Source organism: Somniosus microcephalus, chromosome 1, assembly GCF_052327205.1.
Source record: "Somniosus microcephalus isolate GS21.2 chromosome 1, FLI_Smic_1.0, whole genome shotgun sequence".
NCBI lineage: Eukaryota > Metazoa > Chordata > Chondrichthyes > Squaliformes > Somniosidae > Somniosus > Somniosus microcephalus.
In genome coordinates this window covers 289449664-289473225 of record NC_140987.1, presented here as the reverse complement: position 1 = coordinate 289473225, position 23562 = coordinate 289449664, and the positions used below count along the sequence as shown (strand labels likewise).

At 44.4% G+C, this 23562-nt stretch overlaps 1 protein-coding gene across 1 annotated transcript in view; it reads left to right on the top strand.

The window, feature by feature from the left end:
* Positions 1 to 4119: 4119 nt before the first annotated feature.
* Positions 4120 to 23562, top strand: part of ric1 (RIC1 homolog, RAB6A GEF complex partner 1) — a 204942-nt gene continuing 185499 nt past the window's right edge. Inside the window, 1 exon segment of the mRNA XM_085993734.1 lies at positions 4120 to 4514. Within this exon segment, the coding sequence (XP_085849860.1) occupies positions 4374 to 4514 (141 nt within the window). The 5' untranslated portion in view covers positions 4120 to 4373.

Sequence of the window (23562 nt, the reverse complement as noted above, 5' to 3'; positions counted from 1 at the left end):
TCTCACTTAAACTTGGACTATAAACTAGATTAGAAACTCTAAGGAGAAAAATTCGGTTGCTTTGCGCCTTAGGGCGCTAACAGGGCACAAAGCAACTAGCGCCCGGGCGCGGAACCGCCAAAGCCTCCCGCGAAATTCAGCGGGAGGTTAGCGGCGGCAAGCATTAGCGCCCCGTGCGCATCGCCATGCGCAGCGCCCCGCTCGTGCCCCGGCCGCGATCTTTGGTAGCGCCCTCTGACATACCACCGGGCGCTATATCAGACGGGGTCAGGGGGGCCTACCTGCAGCCGGGGCAGTGCTAATTAAAGGCGAGGTGCCAGGTGGCCATTTTTGTTGCTGGCCGCCTGACAGCACCTGCCTGCTTTGCCGTCCCTGGCCTTCTGTGAAGCTCCCCTGCGGAGTGCTGGCTATGCTCCGTGAGCCCGGCCCTTCTCTTGAGTGCCGGGCTCTTTTGCCGGCACTCCGATCCCTGATGGCCCAGCTGGGCCCCGGGTCACGCGGCGCAAGGCCCCTCTCCTTTAAGAAGGGGAGGAAGGCCTGCAGTACCACAGCGCGACGTGTGCTGCAGCACATCGCGCCACGATATTCCCTCCCAGCGCCCCAAGTGGGAGGCGGGGTGCTTCCGGTAGCGCCTCGCTTTCCTCTTGGGATGCTACCATTCAATTCCGGCCGCGGGGGCGCTAATTTTTTCGGGGTGCTAAAAGTAGCGCCCCGGCAAAGTTAGCACCCCAAAGTGGGCGCGACTCAATTTTTCATGCCTAGAGGTTCTAAATAGCTGATATTAAAATTGGAAAAGCTGGAAATATACAGCTGGTACATCAGCATTTGATGAAACATTAACTTGTATTTTTTTTTCAGATGCTGATGGAACTGTTGCGCCTGTATGCCAAACTAGGAAGCTACCAGGGGCTACCTAACAGCTTCAAAAAGCTTTGAAAGTCCCAAAAAGGCTAACAGCTCAACAAACAGCTTTGAATATAAGCCTTATGACACAAGGAGATAGACAAAGTGCAGTGAGACACAGGCTCATCATTACCCTCTGACTTTGATCACGCGTACGGTAGTACACAAAAGTGCAGTTTTAAATCACAGAAGAGGAATTTGACTGCATAAGATTCATTTTCTTGGCACATGCCACCCCACAGAATATTTTGATTTTTGACACTTGGTTTAATTCATTTTCTAGCATTTTGGAGTCCATTGTAATTCTGAGCATAATTTTGAGTACAAATCTCAGTGTGTAATTTTTAAATTTAGCAAACCTCATTACAGCTCCAACCCACTGGCCATTTCATTTCCAAACCCGAGTAATTCTATAAATGTGGTGACAGGATTCTATCTCAAAAAAAGTAGCCGCCCCCAGTCTTGAAGAAATTAAACCTGTTCATAAAAGAGAACAGTTGGGTATGCTCCAGAAAATTGCTTTGAGGACAATGAAATGTTTTTAAAAGATTAATTTGAATATCTTATTTGTTATGTATGACCGCTTTAGGGATAAATACAAAATAAACGTACCTGTAGTTGTGACTCTTAAAAACCATCAACTCATTGTACATAAACCTGAGGCCGAAAACTTAAAATCAACAATGGCAGAAATACCATCTGATTAAATCCGACAACCTCTAGACCGAGCCCCCAGTCATTCTGATTGGTTCTAATAGTCTTCTGTCCCCAATCTGGTTGGTATTGACAACCTCCAATCAAGCTCTCCAAACAATTTGGTTGGTTGCCACTGATCACCTCGAATCTCAGTGAAACACTGACAAACTGACACATGGATTGAGGTGCTGGTGTCTGCTTCATACGCTGAGGGTTGGTAGTGTAACTCCAACATTTCTGGTCCAGATGAGGTACAAACATGGAGTTGCGGGACATATGGACAAGGATTCAGGAGGTGACAACATGTTCAAGGACTTTGGAGAAGAATGGGAGGTTGGAGATGGGGTGGTAGTTTGAAAGGACACAGGGATCAAGGGTTTTTGAGTAGGGGGCAGTTTTCAAAGGGAGAGATCATGAGGGGAGATAGGAGAGAAAATAGAGAAAGTTACAGGTTTTGGGCTAGGGCAGGGGAGAACCTTGGGAAAGTTTGGCTTGCTGAGCAACGAGAAGAGGGATGTGGCAGAGGCAGCTGAATGGACAGTCTCAATCTAAGTGACAAAGAAGTTCATGAGCTCCCTACACTTGTTTTTGGAGGCGAGGGTGGAGGGGGCAGGAGGTAGGGTTTAAGTCGTAGTGGGAAAAAAATAAGCCAGGGGTTACCTTTGCATTCCATGCCGATTCTGGGCCCTAAAGGAGCACACACTGTCCACTGGTACGCTTGAGACCTTCTGCAACCAGTGGGCACCTCAGGGACTGGAGTGCATAGTGGATACAGTGAATAACACTTATTTAATTTGATAAGTTTCCTTTGTCATTTTATTATTTGGTTTTGAGTTGTATGCCTCTAAAAATAGGGCACTTTTGTTAGATTTTTTTTGGGGGGGTGGGGGTTGATAGCACTGGGGCAACCTAGTGTCCCCTTATGGGTTAACAGAAAAGGCATGGCGATTCTGGAACAGCAAGTCACGTTTTACCTCTGCTGTGGCTCAGTTGGTAGCACCCTTACCTCTGAGTCAGAAGGTTGTGGGTTCAAGTCCCAAGCCAGAGACTTGAGCACAAAAAGAATCTGTGCTGATGCTCCAGTGCAGTGCTGAGGGGGTGCTGTCTTTTGGATGAGAAGTTAAACTGAGGCCCTGTCTGCTCTCTCAGGTGGATAATAAAAGGTCTCATGGCACTATTTCTAAGAACAGCAGGGGAGTTATCCCCGGTGTCCTGGCCAATATTTATCCCTCAATCAACATCGCTAAAAACAGATTATCTGGTCATTATCACATTGCTGTTTGTCGGAGCTTGCTGTGTGCAGTTTTGGCTGCTGTGTTTCCTACATTACAACAGTGATTACACTTCAAGCGTACTTCATTGGCTGTAAAGCACTTGGGATGTCGGGTGGTTGTGAAAGGCACTTTATAAAGGCAAGTCTTTAAAAAAAAAAAAATTGGGCTTTTATGAGTTGTATGCCTTTAAAAAGGGGGCATTTTTGATGGATTTTTTTGCGGGAGGTGGTTGAAGGCACTGGGCAACCTAGTGTCTCTTTATGAAGAACAGAAAAGGCAATCCAAAAGGTAGGTAGAACGAGGAGAGGCAATATAAACTAAAGGATACAATCATAAAGTGGGTGCATGAACAGACAGACCTGAGGGTATATGTGCACAAATTGGTAAAGGTGGCAGGGCAGGTTGAGAAAGAATTTTTAAAAAAACATACGGGATACTGGGCTTCATAAATAGAGGTATAGAGTACAAAAGCAAAGAAATTATGATGGAACTTTATGAAACAGTGGTTTGGCCTCAACTGGAGTATTGTGTCCAATTCTGGGCACCACACTTTAGAAAGGATGTGAAGGCCTTGGAGAGGGTGCAGAAAAGATTTACGAGAATGGTTCCAGGGATGAAGGACTTCAGTTATGTGGATTAACTAGAGAAGCTGGGGTTGTTCTCCTTAGAGCAGAGAAGGTTGAGAGGAGATTTGATAGAAGTGTTCAAAATCATGAGGGTCTAGACAGAGTAGATAGAGAGAAACTATTCCCATTGGTGGAAGAGTTGTGAACCAGAGGACACAGATTTAAGGTGATTGGCAGAAGATCCAAAGGTGACATGAGGAATAACTTTTTTACGCAGCGAGTGGTTAGGATCTGGAATACACTGCCTGAAAGGATGGTGGAGGCAGATTCAATATTATTATTATTCATTATTCAACTTTCAAAAGAAGTTGGATAACTACCGGAGGGGAAAAAATTTGCAGGGCTACGGGAAAGGGCGGGGGATTGGAACTAGCTGAAGTGCTCTTGCAGAGAGCCGGCACGGGCTCGACGGGCCCAATGGCCTCCTTCTGTGCTGTAACCATTGTATGATTCTGTGAAAAGGGTTTTGGGGCTGTGAGCCAACTTTTACCTCAGCCACCCAGCAGGTCAGTAGTCATGGCTCTAATCCCGATCCGCTGGCCGGATTTTCTTCGCGGCTCTGCCCAGCCGGAGGGGCGGGCCAGCCGACCGACATCCGGGTGTCGGCGGGGCGGGGCTGTACAGGCCCGGCCCCGCCCCTCCCCAACGTGCCGCGTCATCAGCCTGAGACAAGATGGCGGGCGGGAGGCAGGCAGGCTCGAGCGCGAGTGTGAAGTACGGCCAGCCCCACGTCCCCCCCGCTGCTGCCAGCCGCCGGTGAGCGACCTAGCTCACCCCTCCCATTGAGGACCGGAGCCCGTGCGCGGAGAGCCGGAGAGAGAGGAGTCTTTGTGCCGAGCGGCCGGGCCGGATTGGAGCGGGCCGGCGCTTGGCGATGTATTTCCTGAGTGGTTGGCCCCGCCGGCTCCTATGTCCCCTTAAAGGCTCGGAGAAGCCCTTCCACATCCAGCCCGACTCGCGGAGGCTGGTGTTCGCGCTCCTGTCGCAGACGCAGATCAGCCTGTGGTACAGCAGGGTGAGTAGAACCGGGCTGTGGGCAGCAGCACATTCATACCAACAATAAGCAGGTCTGTGTTGTGTGTGTGTGTGTGTGGTTGTGTGTGTGTATGTGGTTATGTGATGTGTGGTTGTGTGATGTGTGTATGTGGTTGTGTGATGTGTGTGATTATGGTGTGTGATAGTGTGTGTGATTGTTTGTGTGCGTGTGTGATTGTGTGTGCATGTGTGATTGTGTGTGCGTGTGATTGTGTGATTGTGTGTGTGTGATTGTGTGTGTGATTGAGTGTGTGTGTGTGATTGATTGTGTGTGTGATTGATTGTGATTGTGTGTGTGATTGTTGTGTGTTTGTGTGTGTGATTGTTGGGTGTGATTGTTGTGTGTGTGTGTGATTGTGTGTGATTGTTGTGTGTGTGATTGTGTGTGCGTGTGTGATTGTGAGTGCGTGTGATTGTGTGTGTGTGTGTGTGATTGAGTGTGTGTTTGTGTGTGTGATTGTTGTGTGTGTGTGCGATTGTGTGTGTGTGTGTGTGTGTGTGTGTGTGTGATTGATTGTGTGTGTGTGTGATTGATTGTGTGTGATTGGTGTGTGTGTGTGTGATTGGTGTGTGTGTGTGTGATTGGTGTGTGTGTGTGATGTGTGTGTGTGTGATTGTTTGGTGTGTGTGATTGGTGTGTGTGATTGTTGGGTGTGTGTGTGTGTGATTGGGTGTGTGTGATTGTTGGGTGTGTGTGTGTGTGTGTGTGATTGTTGGGTGTGTGTGTGTGATTGTTGGGTGTGTGTGTGTGATTGTTGGGTGTGTGTGTGTGATTGTTGGGTGTGTGTGTGTGTGATTGTTGGGTGTGTGTGTGTGTGATTGGGTGTGTGTGTGTGATTGTTGGGTGTGTGTGTGTGTGATTGTTGGGTGTGTGTGATTGTTTGGTGTGTGTGTGTGTGATTGTTTGGTGTGTGTGTGTGTGATTGGTGTGTGTGCGCGCGATTGGTGTGTGTTGTGTGCGCGCGATTGTGGTGTGCGCACGCGCGATTGGGGTGTGCGCGCGCGCGATTGGGTGATTGTGTGGTGTGTGATTGTGGTGTGTGTTGTGTGTGATTGTGATTGTGTGATTGTGATTGTGGTGTGTGTGATTGTGGTGTGTGTGTGATTGTGTGTATGATTGTGGTGTGTGTGTGTGTGATTGTGGTGTGTGTGTGATTGTGGTGTGTGGTGTGAGATTGGTGTGTGTGATTTGTGGTGTGTGTGTGATTGTGTGTGATTGTGTGTGTTGTGTGTGATTGTGGTGTGTGTGGTGTGTGATTGTTTGTGGTGTGTGATTGTGGTGTGGTGTGTGTGATTGTGGTGTGTGTGATTGTATTTGTGGTGTGTGTGATTGTGTTGTGTGTGATTGTGGTGTGTGTGTAATTGTGTTGTGTGATTGTGTTTGTGTGTGTGATTGATTGTGTGTGTGTGATTGATTGTGTTTGTGTGTGTGAGATTGTGGTGTGGGTGTGTGTGGTTGTGTGTGAGTGTTGTGTGTTGGTTTGTGTGTTGTGTGATTGTGGTGTGGTTGTGTGTGATTGTGTGTGTGTGATTGTGTGTGTGTGTGTGGGATTGTGGGATTGTGGTGTGTGTGTGTGATTGGTGTGTGTGTGTGTGATTGTGGTGTGTGTGATTGTGGTGTGTGTGTGATTGTGTGTGTGTGTGTGTGTGATTGTGTGTGGTGTGAGAGTGTGATTGTGTGTGGTGTGAGTGTTGTGTGTGTGATTGTGGGTTGTGTGTGATTGATTGTGTTCTGTGTTGTGTGTGATTTTGTGTGTTGTGTGGTGTGATTGTGTGGTGTGTGTGTGTTTGTGTGTGTTGTGTGTGAGTGGTTGTGTGTGTGTGTGATTGTGTTCTGTGTTCTGTGTGTGTGTGTGATTGTGTTCTGTGTTGTCTTGTGTTTGTGTGTGTGTTCTGGGTTGTGTATGTGTGTTCTGTGTGTTGTGTGTGATTGTTGTGTGTGGAGTGTGTTGTGATTATGTGTGAGTGGTGTGTGGTTGTGTGTTGAGTGTGTGTTCAGTGTGTTGTGTGTGATTGGTTGTGTGATTGTGTTGTGTGTGTGTGTGATTGTGTGGTATGTGTGTTCTGTTCTGTGTTTGTGTTCTGTGTGTGTGATTGTGTTGTGTGTTCTGTGGTGTGTGTGTTCTGTGTGTTGTGATTGTGTGTGAGTGTATTGTGTGTGTGATTGTGTGTGGTTTTGTGTGTGATGTGTGTGGCGTTGTGTGTGTTTGTGTGTTGTGTGATTTTGTGTGGCGTGTGTTTGATTGTGTGTGATTGGTTGTGTGGTGTGTGTGTGTTGTGTGTGATTGTGTTGTATGGAGTGTGTAGTGTGAGTGTGTGCAGTGTGATTGTGTGTTCTGTTGTGTGTGTTTGTGTGTGTGTGTAGTTTGTGGTGTGTGATTGTGTTGTGTAGTGTTTGTGTGCTCTGTTCTGTAGTGTGATTGTGTGTGTGATGTGTGTGAGTGTGTGTGTGCGTGTTGTGTTGTGGATTGTTTGTGTGTGTGTGGTGTGTGTATGTATTTGTGCATGTGTTGTGGATTGTTGTGTGTGTGTGTATTTTGTGTTGTGTGTTTGTGTGTGGTGTGTTTGTGTGTGTTGTGTAGTGTGATTGTGTTGTGTGGGGTTGTGGTTGTGTGTGGTGTGATGTGTGTGTATTTGTGTTTGTGTGTGTGTGTTGTGTGGTGTGTGTTTAGTGTGATGGTATGTGTTGTGTGATTGTGTGTGTGTGTTGTGTCATTGTGTGTTGTGGATTGCGTAGTGTGATTGTGATTGTGTGTGTGTTGTATTGTGTGTGTGTGTGTCCCCAGTTCTTCTCCCTCCTTGTTTTCCCATTGCTGAGTTGTCACTGGAGTCAAATCTTCAATAGTCTGGGGATGCTGCCAAAGTCTATTTAAAACTGAGTTAAAGGGGTTTGGCCTGCATATCTGACTTAGATATTGACATTTGATTTGCTTTGCATCTACCATACAAAAGAAGAGGAGCTGTGTGGGGAACCGGGGGAGTTTTAAAGATGCACAGTAGATTTTTTTTTATATAAGGAATGTCGTGTTAAAATCATCTCTCCAGACATGCTCCCTGCCTCTGACCCTTTTTTAATAAATAATTTTGGGGTAATTGACAACTCCCATGCTGCTCCATCTCTGCAAAAATTTCATGCAAGTCAAGCACAAAGTATGAGTTTGTGTTGAAATGGTTCATCTGATTTATCATTTTTGCAGATCTGAGTGTGCCTGGCTATGTTCTTTCTGAAATAGTCTTGAGAATAACAGCTGGTTTGAGTGTGTGTTCTGACAATGCAATGCACACCTGTAGTGGAGCAAAATATTAATGCGTGGAGGTGACGGTTAATCCAAGAGGTAAACTTGTGTAGTTTATTAAAAATCATCACAACCCAGAGATCTGTTGCTGCCTTCTAACCCTCTCCATTATACATACATGGACATGTTTGTGTTTTTTTGGGGGGAGGGAGGAAATAATATTGGTGCCTGATCATCTAAGTAATATTGTATTATTTGTTGTACTACTAGAGCTCTCATATTTTCTATATGTAAAGACTAGCACTTTCAAGCTCTCAGCTGGTTAACCTTTTGCCCCACCACTTGCCACAATACTTCTGCAGCTGGTGATCTTCTCCATCACTCCCTCACCCCTGCCTTTGGTGCTCTCGTCCCCTGGTACGGTCCCCATCTTCAGTCGCACAAGTCTACGGGGTGTAGATTTCACTCTCAATTGGTTTAACTGTTCATTGTCAGATCTGGCTGGACCACATCAAGCACTACTGGGCCCTGCTATCCTCTGCCAAAAGTGCTCACTGTTCCAGAATTGTCATGGAATGCAAAGATAACCCCGGCTTCTTTCCACTACCACCCATCTCCTTAAACCCATACCCCCTGCCCCCTTTGCCCTCACCTCCAAAAACAATTGCAGGGAGATCATAGAGTTCTTTGTCACTAAGACAGACCTTCCGTTCAGCTGACTCTTACCACATACCCCCTCCCCCCCCTTGCCAAACTTTCCCCAAGGCTCTCCCCTGCCCTAGACCTGATTCTGCATCTTTCTCTAGTTTCTCTCGTCTCCCCTCATGACCCCTCCTTGAAAACTGCCCCCTCCTCAAAAAGCCCACCCTTGACCCCTCTGTCCCTGCAAATTAGCACCACATCTCCAACCTCCCTTTCTCCTCCAGTCCTTTGAATATGTTGGCCCAAAAATTCGGGTCGGAGGCTTCCCGCGGGTGCAAGCCCCCGACCTGCACTTACCTAGCACGCCTGCCGTTGTGTTGTGGGCCAGCGTGGGATTCTGATCCTAGGCCTCCTCCAGCTGCCGGCGTGCAGTGCTCGCGTATCCCAGGGGCGCAGTTAGTTCGGGGCGTCCCCTGGGATCACGTGGGCCATGGAGAGCCAATCATAGCAGGGAATCTTCATTCAGGAATTTGACAGGAAGACCTGTCAAATCTATGAATAGAGATTGGCCCCAAAACCTAACTAAAACTTCAAATAAAAAAAAATAAAAAAATCACATTTAAAAAAAAAACTAAATTACATAAAATAACTCTTTTAAACAATAATTTAAATTTTTGAAAAAATTCATTACAGTTTTTAACGGGGCTAAAAATAAACTAACCTTTAACGTATTTAAAAATAATAAACCTGTGGGGAAAAATGTTTTAATTTTACTTAATTCACCACTTACCTTGTTAAAAGCAGGCCTTGCGACTGCTTTTTAAACGCGCAGCTGCTAGAGACTTGCCCTCCCGGAGAAACCTGTTTTAAAAAAAAAAAAAAACGGAAGTTCAAGGTCTACGCGCTGCCTCTCCGGTGCACGCGTTTGACCTGTGAACCCCTTCCTTCAAGGGAACGGAAGTTCCGGTTTCCTGCTCATGTGCAGTGCATGCACGAAACCGGCACTTTCGTTGGGCCTACACGTGAGTACACAGCGCGTACTCACCCGTGGGGACCCGAATTTCTGGCCCGTTATTACCTCCCAAATCTGTGCCTATATTTCCTGCAACTCCAATGTTCCTGCCCCTGCCATAGCACTGAAATGGTCCTGATCAAAGTCACAAATGACACCTGACTGTGCTGCACTATTCCTCTTCGACTTCCCTGCAGCTTTTGACACAGTCAACCACATCACCTTCCTCCAACACCTCTCCTCTGTTGTTCAGTTGAGTAGGTCTGCCCTGGCATGGTTCCACTCTTACCTATCCATTCGTAGCCAGAGAATCTCCTGAAATGGCTTCTCTTCCTGTCCCCACATCAATGTTTAATTGGGAACTATTGAGAATCTCAAGCCAAGGAATCGGCAAACTAGAATAAAATCTAGTCCTCCAATGCAGAAAAGTTAAAACCTATGTTCTACTCTTCAAGTCCCTTCACACCATACCCTACCTCTGCAACCTCTTCCACCTTTTTATCCCATCCTGTACCCTTTGGCGCTTGAACGTTTTGGCCTTTTGTGCATCCTCCACCCCCCCCCACCCTCCCCCCGCTACTCATTGGTGGCAGAGTTTTCAGCCCCCCTCGGCTGGAACTCCCTCCCTAAACACCTTCACTCCGCCTTTAAAACCATCTCAAAACCCATCTTTTTAGCCAAGTCCTAATACTAATCTTTCCCTCCATGGTGCATACGCTTTCCTCTTTCCCCACCTTTCCATAAAGCACAATGGGGCATTTTCTGCATTGAAGGTGCTATATAAATGCAAGTTGTAGCAGCAGCAAGTTGGTTTGGAGATTCCTAAACATGGTGACAGACTAACCAAGAAAGAGTGGAAACAGGAGTTCTGGGACCATAGTGCAGGACTGCAGTAAAAGCCACAAACCATGCTGCATGCTCCAGACTACCTAGGAGCTACAGGAGATGCAGTATTGTGTAATTATAACATGCATGCTACTTAGTTGGCAAAGGCAAGCACAATATACCAATTTGCCCTAGAGAGGTTATTAGGTTGATTTTAACTGGGCATTAATATAGTGTATATCTTGGCACTTGATAAAGTTAAATAGTTGGTTTATTTTATGTACAAAAAGAATCTGTGCTTTAAAACAAAAGTTTCTAAGGCGTTCTATTGCGGTGCTTTGTTGCTTTGGTATCTCATTTTAAAACCATGATATACTCTTGGGTCTAAAATACTGCATCACTCAGGTCAAAGTGCTGAAATTCTGTGCTACTGGGCAGTTTAACTATATATATTTGGCATAAGCTCAGCTGTCACAGCTCAGTAGTTAGATAATTATCTATTAATTGTTAAAATTTATAGTGTTTCAATTAGTTTTTGTTGGAATAAGGGATTTCTGATTAGTGTTTACAGCACCTTGTGGTTTAAGCAGTTTTTTTGACCGTGGTGTCATTATAGGACCATGGGCTGGTTGCAGCCAAAATGATCTGAACAACAAAAGGAAAAATGCAATGGGCGGGGAAAAAAGTAGCTGCCACTAGCTTGACCTGCTAAGAGGCTCCTGTTCTTTTCCTTCTCCCTTCCCAATAGTATGGCAGTTTTACTTGCACTTACTAGTTGGGTATCTCTCTGGACAGCATAATTGTGGCTCTAAAATATAAGAACATAAGAAATAGGAGCAGGATTAGGCCATTCGGCCTTCGCGCCTGCTCCGCCATTCAATGAGATCATGGCTGATCTTCTGCCTCAACGCCATTTACCGGCCCAATCGCCATATCCCTTGATGCCCTTACTAGTCAGAAATCTATCGACTTCTGTTTTTTTGAATATACCTAATGACTGAACCTCCACAGCCCTCTGGGGTCGAGAATTCCAAAGATTCACCACCCTCTGTGTGAAGAAATTTCTTCTCATCTCAGTCCTGAATGGCCTATCCTTTATCCTGAAGCTGTGGCCCCTGGTTCTAGACTCCCCAGCCAAGGGAAACATTCTCCCAGCATCCACCCTATCAAGCCCTGTAATAATTTTGTATGCTTCAATGAGATCCCCTTTCATTCTTCTGAATTCAAGAGAATACAGGCCTAGTTTACTCGATCTCTTCTCATACGACAGTCCCACCATCCCAGGAATCAATCTCGTGAACCTTCATTGCACTCCCTCTATGGCAAGTATATCCTTCCTTAGGTAAGGAGACCAAAATTGTACACAGTACTCCAGGTGTGGTCTCACCAAGGCCCTACATATAATTGGAGTAAGACGTCTTTACTCCCGTACTCAAATCCTCTTGTAATGAAGGCCAGCATACCATTTGCCTTCCTAATGGCTTGCTGCACCTGCACATTCACTTTCAGTGACTCATGTACAAGGACACCCAGGTCCCTTTGAGCATCTGCATTCCCCAATCTTTCACCATTTAGGAAATACTCTGCCTTTGCTTTTTCTACCAAAGTGGATAACTTCACATTTATCCACATTATATTCCATCTACCATGTTCTCACCCATTCATTGAGCCTGTCGAGATCGCCTTGAAGCCTCTTCACATCCTCTTCACAACTGACACTGCCACCTAGCTTTGTATCATCAGCAAATTTAGAAATGTTACATTTAGTCCCCTCATCTAAATCATTGATATATATTGTGACTAGCTGGGGCCCAAACACCGATCCCTGCGGTACCCCACTAGTCACAGCCTGCCATCCTGAAAAAGACCCATTTATCCCTACACTGTTTTCTGTCTGTTAATCAATTCTCAATCCATGCTAGTATATTACCCCCAATTCCACGTGTCCTAATTTTGTTCACCAACCTCTTATGTGGGACCTTATCGAAGGCCTTCTGAAAATCCAGATACACCACATCTACCGGTTCCCCTTTGTCTACTCCACTAGTTGCATCCTCAAAGAACTCCAATAGTTTTGTCAAACAGGATTTCCCTTTCATAAATCCATGTTGACTCTGCCCAATCTTAGTTTCTAAGTGCCCAGTTATTGCATCCTTTATAATAGATTCCAGCATTTTCCCAACTACTGATGTGAGGCTAACAGGTCTGTAGTTCCCAGTTTTCTCTCTCCCTCCTTTCTTTCTTAAATAGCGGGGTTACATTTGCTATCCTCCAATCTGCAGGAACCGTTCCAGAATCTATAGAATTTTGGAAGATGACAACCAATGCGTCTGCTATCCCAATGGCGCACCTCTTTCAAAACCCTAGGATGTAGGTCATCCGGTCCTTGGGATTTATCGACTTTTAGTCCCATTAATTTTGCTAGTACTGTTTTTTTACGAATAATAATTTCTTTAAGTTCCTCATTCTCACCACATCCTTGGTTTTCTCGTATTTCTGGGAGGTTTTTTGAATCTTCCTCCGTGAAGACAGAAACAAAGTATTTATTTAATTTCTCTGCCATTTCCTCATTCCCCATTATAAATTCTCCCATCTGACTGTAAAGGACCTACATTTACCTTTGCAGTCTTTTCCTTTTCACATACCTATAGAAGCTTTTACAATCTGTTTTTATATTTTTTGTTAGTTTGTGTTCATATCCATTTTCCCTTTCTTTATCAATTTCTTGTTCCCCCTTTGCTGATTTCTGAAAAGATTCCAATCCTCAGACTGACCGCTCTTTCTGGCAACTTTATAAGCTTCCTATTTTGTCTTAATACTAGCTTTAATTTCTCTTGTTAGCCATGATTGGATCACTTTTCCTTTTGGGTTTTTATGCCCTAGAGGAATATATGTTTGTTGCAAATTATGCATTATTTCCTTGAATGTTAGCCATTGTATGTCCACCTTCATACCTTTTAGTGTAGTCTCCCAATCTACCATGGCCAACTTGTCCCTCATACCCTTGTACCGTAGTTTCCTCTGTTTAGATTGAATTCTAATGGTAATGTTTCCCACATTTGCAACAGTGACTACACTTCAAAAGTACTTCATTAGCTGTAAAGTGCTTTGGGACGTCCGGTGGTTGTGAAAGGCGCGATATAAATGCAAGTCTTTTAATTGCAAGTGAACCTGATGTATGGCTTGGTATTTTTATACCTTGTATCTGTGATTTGCGACAGAAGGTCTAACGCTGCCTTCTCAGGGCAATAAATTCAGCCTTGCCGACATTCCGAGAACAGGAAAAATGCTCCAGTGTTAATTGTCTTGTATAGTTGCAGTATGTTGTGTTTGTTATACTGCTTTAGTTTTATTACTATCTCTCCTTTGTTTACATACTGGTTTAACTAGATCAAATGCTTAGAAATGTTTGACTTTTGTTATTTAGTTTGTGTAAGATAACATGACTGTTTTCAGAAAGCAGAAATGCAAATTGCAATTGCTTTATGCATTGGTTTTGGGGAAATTTGTTGTATTGAATAAGTATCGAAGTGGACACAATTCTGGACAAGCTAAATTTGCTTGTGATTTATTGGACTTTAACAAAATGTACTGAATTTAACAAAATTGTACCAACTTAATACTGGAAATAACTGTCGCCTCCAAACAGTAAGGTAAATTCTCGCTCACCTGCACCACAATGTGAGCTGAATTGCACGTATATCTGTGAAATGGTTAAAGAGGAAAACTGTTGGACACTAGTCTCGCATGTCAACTTCAAAGTAATCATATACAGTTTATATGTTGATCTTTTGCTATAGAAACTGCCCCAAAATATAAATGGGCAGTTTTTCCAGCCCTAGAAACAGCATCCTGCATTGCAGAATGAGAGTCCAATGGAAATCGTGTGGTGATCGGTTTAGCGTTAAGTTGGATAGAAATAGCTTGTATTTATATATAGGCAAAATACTGCGGATGTTATAAATCTGAAATATAAGCAGAAAATGCTGGAAATACTCAGCAGGTCAGGCTGCATCTGTGGAGAGAGAAACAGAGTTTAGGTTTCAAGCCGATTAAAGGTCATTGACTTGAAACATTAACCCTGTTTCTCGCTCCACAGATGCTGCCTGGCCTGCTGAGTATTTCCAGTGTTTTCTGTTTATATTGCATTTCTCTCTCCTCTCATTTATATATTCTATCTATCCATCCTTTCATTTTCTTGGACTTTATAATCAATGTATTACTTTTAAAATGTAGGCAAACCAATTTGCACACAAGGACCTACGAACAGCAAATGAATGATGCATTCATTTTTTGGTGGTGTTGGTTGAGGGAGGAAGTTGGCTACGACATCAGGAAAACTCCCTGAACTTTTAATAGTGCCGTGGAACACTTTACATCTACTTGAGTAGACAGGAGGGTTGTCAGTACTGCACTGTCATGTCAGCCTATATTATGTGCTCAAGTCCGTAAAGGGGCTTGAACCCACAACCTTCTGACTTGGGCAAGAGTGCTACCAAGCTGACATGTTGCTAATAATTTTTCACTAGACCGTGAGCAGTATATTTTAATAGAGGCTCTAGAGATTTGATTAAGTCTTAAAATTGGATCAGAACAGCAGTATACCACAGTTGGCGGTAGAATCACACAATTAGCAATTCAACGGTAATACTTTTCTAATTACAAAAGTAGATGAATATGTGCTGATAAAGAAATTGCTGATAAAAGTTATGGAGTGTTGGGAGCATTTTGCCAGATACTAACCTGCCAATCCATTTAACTCTGGAGATTGCAGAGAAAATAGTAACTCGGTCAAATGGTGAGAAAGATTAAAATATTGTTTTGATGTTGTACAGCCTCTTGGAAGCAAACTGCTGTCTCAATACAATTCAGGAGGAGCACTCAGTAAACTGAACCTCTACCCTGTACCAGCTGGTTCTCCTCAACCACCCCCACTCCTGCCTATTCCTCATCTGTGCTAGGCCACACCTTGTGCTTACTTCTCAACTTTACGGTAGCTACTTCTATGGTATGTATATCTGTGTTGCTGCATGCTTCAAGCGTACGTGATGTTTAGCGATGTCTTCATGGTTCACTGCAGGGCAACTGGGTTCTCCTTGGTTTGTAAAGTGAGTTGATTATATATTAATAAGCACACTTAGCCATTTGGATACCGCATTATCATTTATGTGCACTGGTGTGTCAGCTTGGCAAGGTGGTAGCATTCTTACTTTTGGTTCAAGCCACATACCATGGCTTAGTCTAGACTAACACTCCAGTGCAGTATTGATGGTGCATTATTGGATGTGGCATCTTTTAGCTGAGATGTTGAATCAGATCTAGTGTTCAGGTGGACATTAAAGGACCTATAGTGCTATTCGAAGAACAAGGAATTCTCCTGGTGTCCCTGTTAATATTCATTCCTTAATGAGTGCCATCACAAATATTTAATTTCTGTTGTGGAGGGTCGCTGTTGCAGAATGGTTTTTGTGTTTGTCTGCACAAAGGTCACTGCACTGTGATAAGGTGCTATGAGTTTAAGTTTTGGGGGAACTGGGTTACAGTGAGTTAAGCACTGGCCTTTCTCCTCTGGTTGCAAGGATCCCATGTTAAATGAGTTTATGCAGTCCATGTCCAGTTCCTAATGGGTGCAGGCTTGTCCCTAATTTGGTACCAATGGGAAATCTTACTGGGGCTACAGATGGCTGGCGTGGGAAGTGGGGTGCCGTAAGTCATGTTAGTACAGCAAGGGTTCTTCTTCTGAAGTTGGGGCTGGTGTACAATGTCAAGGTGGAATGGGGGGAGATTTGTTCTGCATTTGGCTGCACAATGCCTACTCTGGGAGTGTTTGATGTTGGCACTGGGTGCCTGGAGTAGGAGGGGGTTCCATTCCACAGCATTTAACCTGAACACTTTTTTAAAAATGTGTTCTCTTGTGTACAACCTCTGAGACTGTTGATGTAACCTATCTGAATAACATGATGCATGCTATGAGCTGTACTTTCCTCCAGTCTCTGGACCTATGCATTTCAAACATTCAATATCTGCTATTGCCAGCTCATTGTTTCATGTCTGATTCGACTTGTTCCAAGCTGTGACCTTCAGTTGTGTGCAACTTTATCCTTAAAACATAAGCGCATTGGGATTGAGAGGGGGTGATTTAGCATACGGATATGCCTTCCTTTTTAAAAATGTGTTCTCGTGATGTGGGTGACTGTGGCAAGGTCACATATATTGCCCACCCCTAGTTGCCTTGAAGATGTATGGTGGCCCTTCTTGAACTACTGTGGTACATGCTCTCTCCCATCATGACATATAATGTAATTTGTATTACAACTTGCATTTATTTGGCACCTTTTTAACGTAGTAAAATGTCCCAAGGCACTTCATAGGAGCATTATCAGACAAAATTTGACACCGAGCCACATAGAAATATTGGGACAAGTGACCAAAGAGGTAGGTTTTAAGGAATGACTTCAAGGAGAAGGGAGAGGTTTAGAGAGGGAATTCCAGAGCTTAGGACCTGGGCAGCTGAAGGGACGGCTGCCAATGGTGGCGCGAAGGAAATCGGGGATGCGCAAGAGGCCAGAATTAGAGGAGTGCAGATATCTTGGAGGGTTGCGGGGCTGGAGGAGTTTAGCGACATGGAGGTATTTGAAAACAATGATGAGCATTATAAAATCGAGGCATTGCTTACCTGGGAGCCAATGTACGTCGACAAGCACAGAGGTGATGGGCGAATGGGACTTGGTGCTATCAGTCGTTACCATTGCATCTGGCATCTGATCTGAAATTGTCCTTTTTCTCACATTATGCACACACTAGATTTGTTAATCCAACTGTATTGGCATTTATACTGTTCAGTCATTGGTTAGATGCTTGGAAGTGTTAAGGGATCATTATTACAGGTGCAACAGAAAACGCTGGAAAAACTCAGCAGGCCAGGCAACATCCGTGGAGAGAGAAACCGAGTCGACGTTTCGGGTCGAAACCCTCTTACAGAACTGAGAAAAAAAGGCAGGAAATGAAAAGGTTTGGGGGCTGGGAAATGGGGGAGGGGATGAAAGAAGAGACATTGAGATATTCAAGGTGAGACGAGATAGTAATAGGACAAGTAAAGAAACAAACTGGCTCTGGATGAAGTGTGAAATGCGCTGGCAGAGTGAAAGACAGCTGCCAGGTGCATCCTGATTGGCTGCTCTTTTACATTACTGCATTCTTGGAAATTGCACACTTCATTAACACTTATGTTATTTTGTCAAAGAATAATGGGGCATCTCTGCAGCTGAAATATTGCTCTGGATTTATATAAATACAAGTTGTTGAATTATCTGCTAACTCATACATTTTAAAGGTTACTGCTGAGCTGGCTCATGTCCATCTGTTTGTGCGTCAAAAACTTGCGTGTGTAGGGGGTGGTGTGTGGAGTCAGCTTTGCCTCTGACTGTTTTGAGCAGTTCGAATCGCTCCCACACCCCTTAGGTTCTAGACTCCAGACTTAGGCACAGGCTGCGATACAAAATTGGAGTAGACAACTGGTTTGGTGCAGGAAAACTGTGTTTTATTAGAGTCACAATAAAATTATAACATTGAAAAATTACACTTGAATGCCTGTAACCATTCCAGTAATCTAAGAGTACACTTAATTAGGAATGGGGAACACACGGCACAACGAGGGAAAAATCACATTGGCCCAGTAATTCCGTTCCAAACGCGTGAGTACGGTCGGGGTACTCGCGCGCCTGGCCGGAGGAAATGCCGGTTTTCAGCATGCACAGTGCATGCGGGGAAAACCGGCATTTCCTGTCCTCTGAACGAAGGGGTTCAGAGGCACAGCGCGTGCGACTGCACAGGCAGCGCGTGTGCGGTGAACTTTGTCGATTTCATTCATGGATTCAGTGAGGTTAAGTCCTTACAACTTACACATGAGAAAAGCATGTGTAAAGTTGCTCCAGAGGCTGCGGAGGAAGATATATTTTATCGTGGAGCTTCTGAAAGGCAATATTTTTGTTTGGGAAAGGGAGGAAAGTTATTTTAAGAAATGCTGAGGTAAGTTTTAAAGTTTAATTTTTTTTTTTTTTAAACGGGTTTTCAGTACTGTAGGTAGAAGGAGCAATTGTGGCTATGTGAATTGAATGCTGTGTTTATTAAATGTGAAAATGACTGTTCTAAAATGAGTAATGTAACATTTCCAACATTTTTAAGAAAGAAACTTTTCATCAGTAATATATTCTTTTAAGTAATTATGTATGTATGTCCGTATATATTCCTTTACGTATATGTATGTATGTATATATTCCTTTACTTATGTGTATGAATGTATGTATTTAATTATGATTTTCCAATAATTAAATACATACATTCATACACATAAGTAAAGGAATATATACATACATATATATACGCAAAGGAATATATACAGACATACATACATAATTACTTAAAAGAATATATTACTGATGAAAAGTTTCTTTCTTAAAAATGTTGGAGTCATTTTCACATTTAATAAACACAGCAAATTCAATTCACACAGCCACAATTGCTCCTTCTACCTACAGTACTGAAAACCCGTTTTAAAAAACAAAAATAAACTTTAAAACTTACCTCAGCATTTCTTAAAATAACTTTCCTCCCTTTCCCAAACAAAAATATTGCCTTTCAGAAGCTCCACGATAAAATATATCTTCCTCCGCAGCCTCTGGAGCAACTGTACTCATGCTTTTTTCATGTGTAAGTTGTAAGGACTTAACCTCACTGAAAGCATGAATGAAACCGGCGAATTTTACTGCGCACGCGCTGCCTGTACAGTCGCACGCATTCTGCCTCTGAACCCCTTCGTTCAGAGGACAGGAAATGCCGGTTTTCCCCGCATGCGCTGTGCATGCTGAAAACCGGCATTTCCTCCGGCCAGATGCGTGAGTACCCCGACCGTACTCACGCATTTGGAACGGAATTACTGGGCCAACATTTTACATGTCAATAAAATGAAAAATTTAACAATTGCACGATTTGCCCCCTCGCATCTGCGACTGAGGGTCCAAGGAGGTGCATTGCGCAAGAGGTCATCGTCGTACGTATCCTCACACTGTTCCCTTTCGGGAACTGTATGAAGTGGTGGAAGGATTTCTGGCCACATTAACACTCCTTCTGTGACCATAACCATCTTCATACCAGCCATTAGGGTGGTTAGTCCTATGGCGTGAGGGTTTTACGGGCTCCCACAACCCATCTGAGGGGGAGGGGCCACCCGCAGACGCAAGTATCCCGCTGGATGTCCACCCAGAATTTATAGTTGGAGCTCCGACTCCACTTGCCGGGACTGTCTGGAGCGGGGTTCGAAACCCTACTCCTTCTGGCCCAGCGGCGGGGATGCTTACCGCTACGCAAAAGGCCCACTCCGCGCAAAAGGTGACACCCATACGTTTCCTGCGCCTTTTCCCTCCCCGTGACTGGAGCCCTATGCTGCCACTTGAAAGACCAAGCTATCATCTGTCCTTTTTGCGGCGCCTTGGACTTCTCATTACCAATGATGAGCAGGTGCTGCGCCTCCACCTCGTTGAGGAGATTGCTGAGGTCATCATCAGTTCAATTGTGAGTTCTTTTAATGCCGTGAATTGTGCTCATTCCAGCCATTTCACGTTGCTAATCGGAGTGGGCCTTTGGCGTAGCGGTAGGATCCCCGCCGCTGGGCCAGACGGGGTAGGGTTTCGAACCCCGCTCCAGACAGACCCGGCAAGTGGAGTCGGAGCTCCGGCTCTAAATTCTGGGTTGACATCCAGTGGGATATTTGCGTCCGTGGGTGTGGGTGGCCCCCCCTCCTCGTATAGCTTGTGGGAGCCCGTAAAACCCTCCCGCCATAGGACAGCCACCCTAATGGCTGGTACAAAGATGGTTACGGTCACGGAAGGAGCGTTAATCACGGCCATAAATCCTTCCACCACTTCATACAGTTCCCCAAAGGGAACAGTGTGAAGACACGTACGACGACGACGTTGCTAAATAAATAAATGGAATGAAAAAAATTCTTTCAGGGCTTTTAAAAGTCTTTAAATTGCTTTAATTCTGTTTAAAACTACTTCAGATTCTTCAAAATAATGTAAACGTTTTTAAAAGTTTATAAAAGTTACCAAAAGCTTCATAAAAATACCAAAAACCTATTTAAAATGCTGCTCTCCATGTAAAAATGCTTTGCAGCTTGTGAGAAACATTGGGGGCGTGTCCTATTAAACTGAGACCTCAAGGGGCGTGTCTCAGTTGCACAGCGCGCTCCAGGCTTCGCGCTGTCTGCACTCCTGGGCGGCGTGACGTCAGACGCTGCCCGGGATTCTTCTCTTTCAAAAAGGAATTCCAGGCGTCCCTGGAGGTGAACGGCAGGCGCGTCGGGTAAGTGCAGATCGGGGGCTTGCACGCGCGGCAAGCCCCCGATCCGAATTTCTGCCCCAATAACAATCCCCCTACCCTTGTCCCACCCCCAATATCTAACTAAATTGTGCTAAAAGGGGCCAGGGATTATGCTCACCAATAGGGGTTTCTTGACAGTTCGAATCCTGTCAGTTAAGCCGGTTGCATTTTTGGGGTTCGCTCTTTGTGTCCTTTGGAGCCTGCCGTTGCCACGTGGTCCCAGTCTTAGAATCTGCGAAGGTTCTTCAGTTGGGTGGAGTCCGCGGTTGCGGTATGGGCGCGGTTGTGGATTTGCCTGGTGAGTCCCCTCTTTTCTTAGTTAGAAATAGGGAGAATAAAGTCTTTGTTGGGTACTTTAGCTTGTAGAATGGAAAACTTCGGGTTTTGTTCTTCCGGTGGTGGTCTGGTCGTCGGGTTTTGTGGCGGCTGGGGTTCGGTTGGTGGTCTTCGGTGTTGGCTCGGTCGCGGTGGCCTAGATCATTACCTGTGTAGTGGTAATGATCTGAAGGTATGGCTTACCTGGCCCCCTCTGTTACCGCGGTGCTCGTGGTCGGTCCTCATCTAAGGCTGCGGTTGCGGCCTAATCGTCTTCGGTCGAGCCTGCCCCACCGTGCCCCCTCACCGTGATGTTGCGTGAGCCTCCCTGTTGGCTTCACTTGGCCCCTCCTGGTGTCGTGTCGATAGCTAGCACCTCCTTGGTTACCGGTGGGCCGATAATTATACTGTTTTTGAGTTTGTTATCTGCGCGCCAAATCAGGGTTAGTTCTTTTTTGGCGGGCTCGTTAAGGTGATTATAGCCATTCACTGTAACTGGGTTTTGGGCGGTTGTCTCATTGCTAAATGGCTTTTAATGTCTTGGGTGTTTGTTATACATAATGCTAATCGGTGTCTCCCTGGCTTGGTAGCTAGTTCGAACTGTAAACGATTATTTATGCAGAGGTTTGATGGGCTTTAAATTTGTGCAAGATTAAGTCTTTTCTTGAGTTGATTTGTTTTAAAGGGAAAAATGCGTATTCTGTCTCATCCAGTTGTCTGGTTTCAAAATAACAAATCAAAGCTGTCTCCCACAGGCCCAGGCATGTCAGGTTTTAAGGTTTTGAACTTGACATACTGTTTGCGGGGTCCTGCTTTAACCTTGCAGGTTTTGCCATAAAGTCCAAAAGCCATTCCTTTTAGGGTACCCTTATTAATAACTTCTCCTTCAGGGTCCCTTATTAATAACTTGGGAATTTTGAGAATCCTACACGTGCTAAGGAATGCTACACTTGAGAACTAGAGGACCTGTTGGAGCACTAATTTGCAGCAAGTTACATGGTGGTGGGATGTATGCTCTCCTACTTAATCTAATTTTCCTGCAACCACTACATTCCTGGTTTGGGCCACATCATTGGGAAAATCTGGGATAGGTGCACTTGCACATTTTCTAGTAGTCAGTTCAGCAGGACACTGAGGTGGTTGGTTGCAGTTCATGCTTGGCCTGGGGACATCAGTGAAAAGGGAAGGAAAATATGAAAGCGTTCTACACCTTCACAAAGATTGGTTTGGAGCTTCAGTCACTGAATCTTGCAAAATAAATCTGGGCATATTATTGATTCTCAACTTAACGCAGTTCAAATTTTAGCTATTTGTGAAATAGTGCTGCAATGGAGTCTCTGCACTTCATCATTATATTTTGGTGATGTATCTGTAAGGGATTGTTAGTATGTAGTAGACAGGATTCTGAGTCTTAGAACTGCTCTTGGTCCAGTTGGTTCCTTAAGTCCTGTCCATAATTGCTTTGAGGATATGTAGCTGGTATGTAGCTTTTAGCCAGGTTAATGGCTGTGTAACTCAAAGCCTACATTGTGCCAATATTTCCTGTGTATGTCGATTTCAGAACAGTTTGTGTTTTCACCTTCCTTCCTAGAAATTTTAAATATTTCTCCAAGTACAATGACTTTGCAACAACCCAGGAAGTTCTCGAAGTGGATTTGAGGCACAATAGTGTGCATGATAACTCAGCACTAGGATTGCCACCTTGGTCTTTATTCACTGTTACTGCGAGCTTGTAATTCAAGGGAGAATGAAAATCAATTGCTTTTAATTTAGCAGTAGCTTTATTCAACTTGGTTCCTGTTGAAATTAGGTCATAAACTTAATGCAAACCTAATTATATCCAAATGCTGTTCTAAGTGCTTTTGTTACTGCACAAATTGGTTTAATTTTTTTCCAAAAGTTTTCCAGACGTATACAGGCTTCAAGCTTTAAAAGATTTTTAGTGTGAAAGGGATTAGAAATTATTTACATTCCTGAATCTATCAGATGGTTAAATTATGTTGTCTAGAGGGTTGTAAAGGTCACATACAATGGTGGTGGAGCATTAGTGAATTACTAAAAGCTGGTTATTTGTAGATGCCTAAGTTTGTCTTGAGGTGAAACTATGGGCAGTACTATTGGAAGTAAAATAATGTTTCATAGGGAAGCATTGCCATTTCATTCTTGTAAAGCACGAGTTGCACTTAATTCTTCAGGATCACTGTCAATATAGTGCATATTCCTGTTGCCTATCATCTACATTTCTCTCCCCCCTTTCCCCCCAAAAAACTTGGAATTTTGTTGGAGGCTCCTTGTCCAGGTGACTTCTCTTCATTTGTGAGGCTAGATGGTGAGTGTTGGTGAACTATTTGACCTCCGGGGTCATCACAGTTGAGCTTTGTCCTGTGTCCACAAATGCAGAGGGTGCACTGGATAATGATATGAATCCCAGCTGTTCAGTTAAGGGATGACATTGGTTAAATATGACCCACTTGTACAATACATTGTGGGTTCAGTATGATTCTTCATCACACCCATGCCAGGCTTGTAATCAAACACAGTTTATCTTGAGGAGGTGGAGGTTTGGTGTTGATGGTAAAATGAACTGGAAAAGATGGTTTTGCGCCACTGACCCTGCG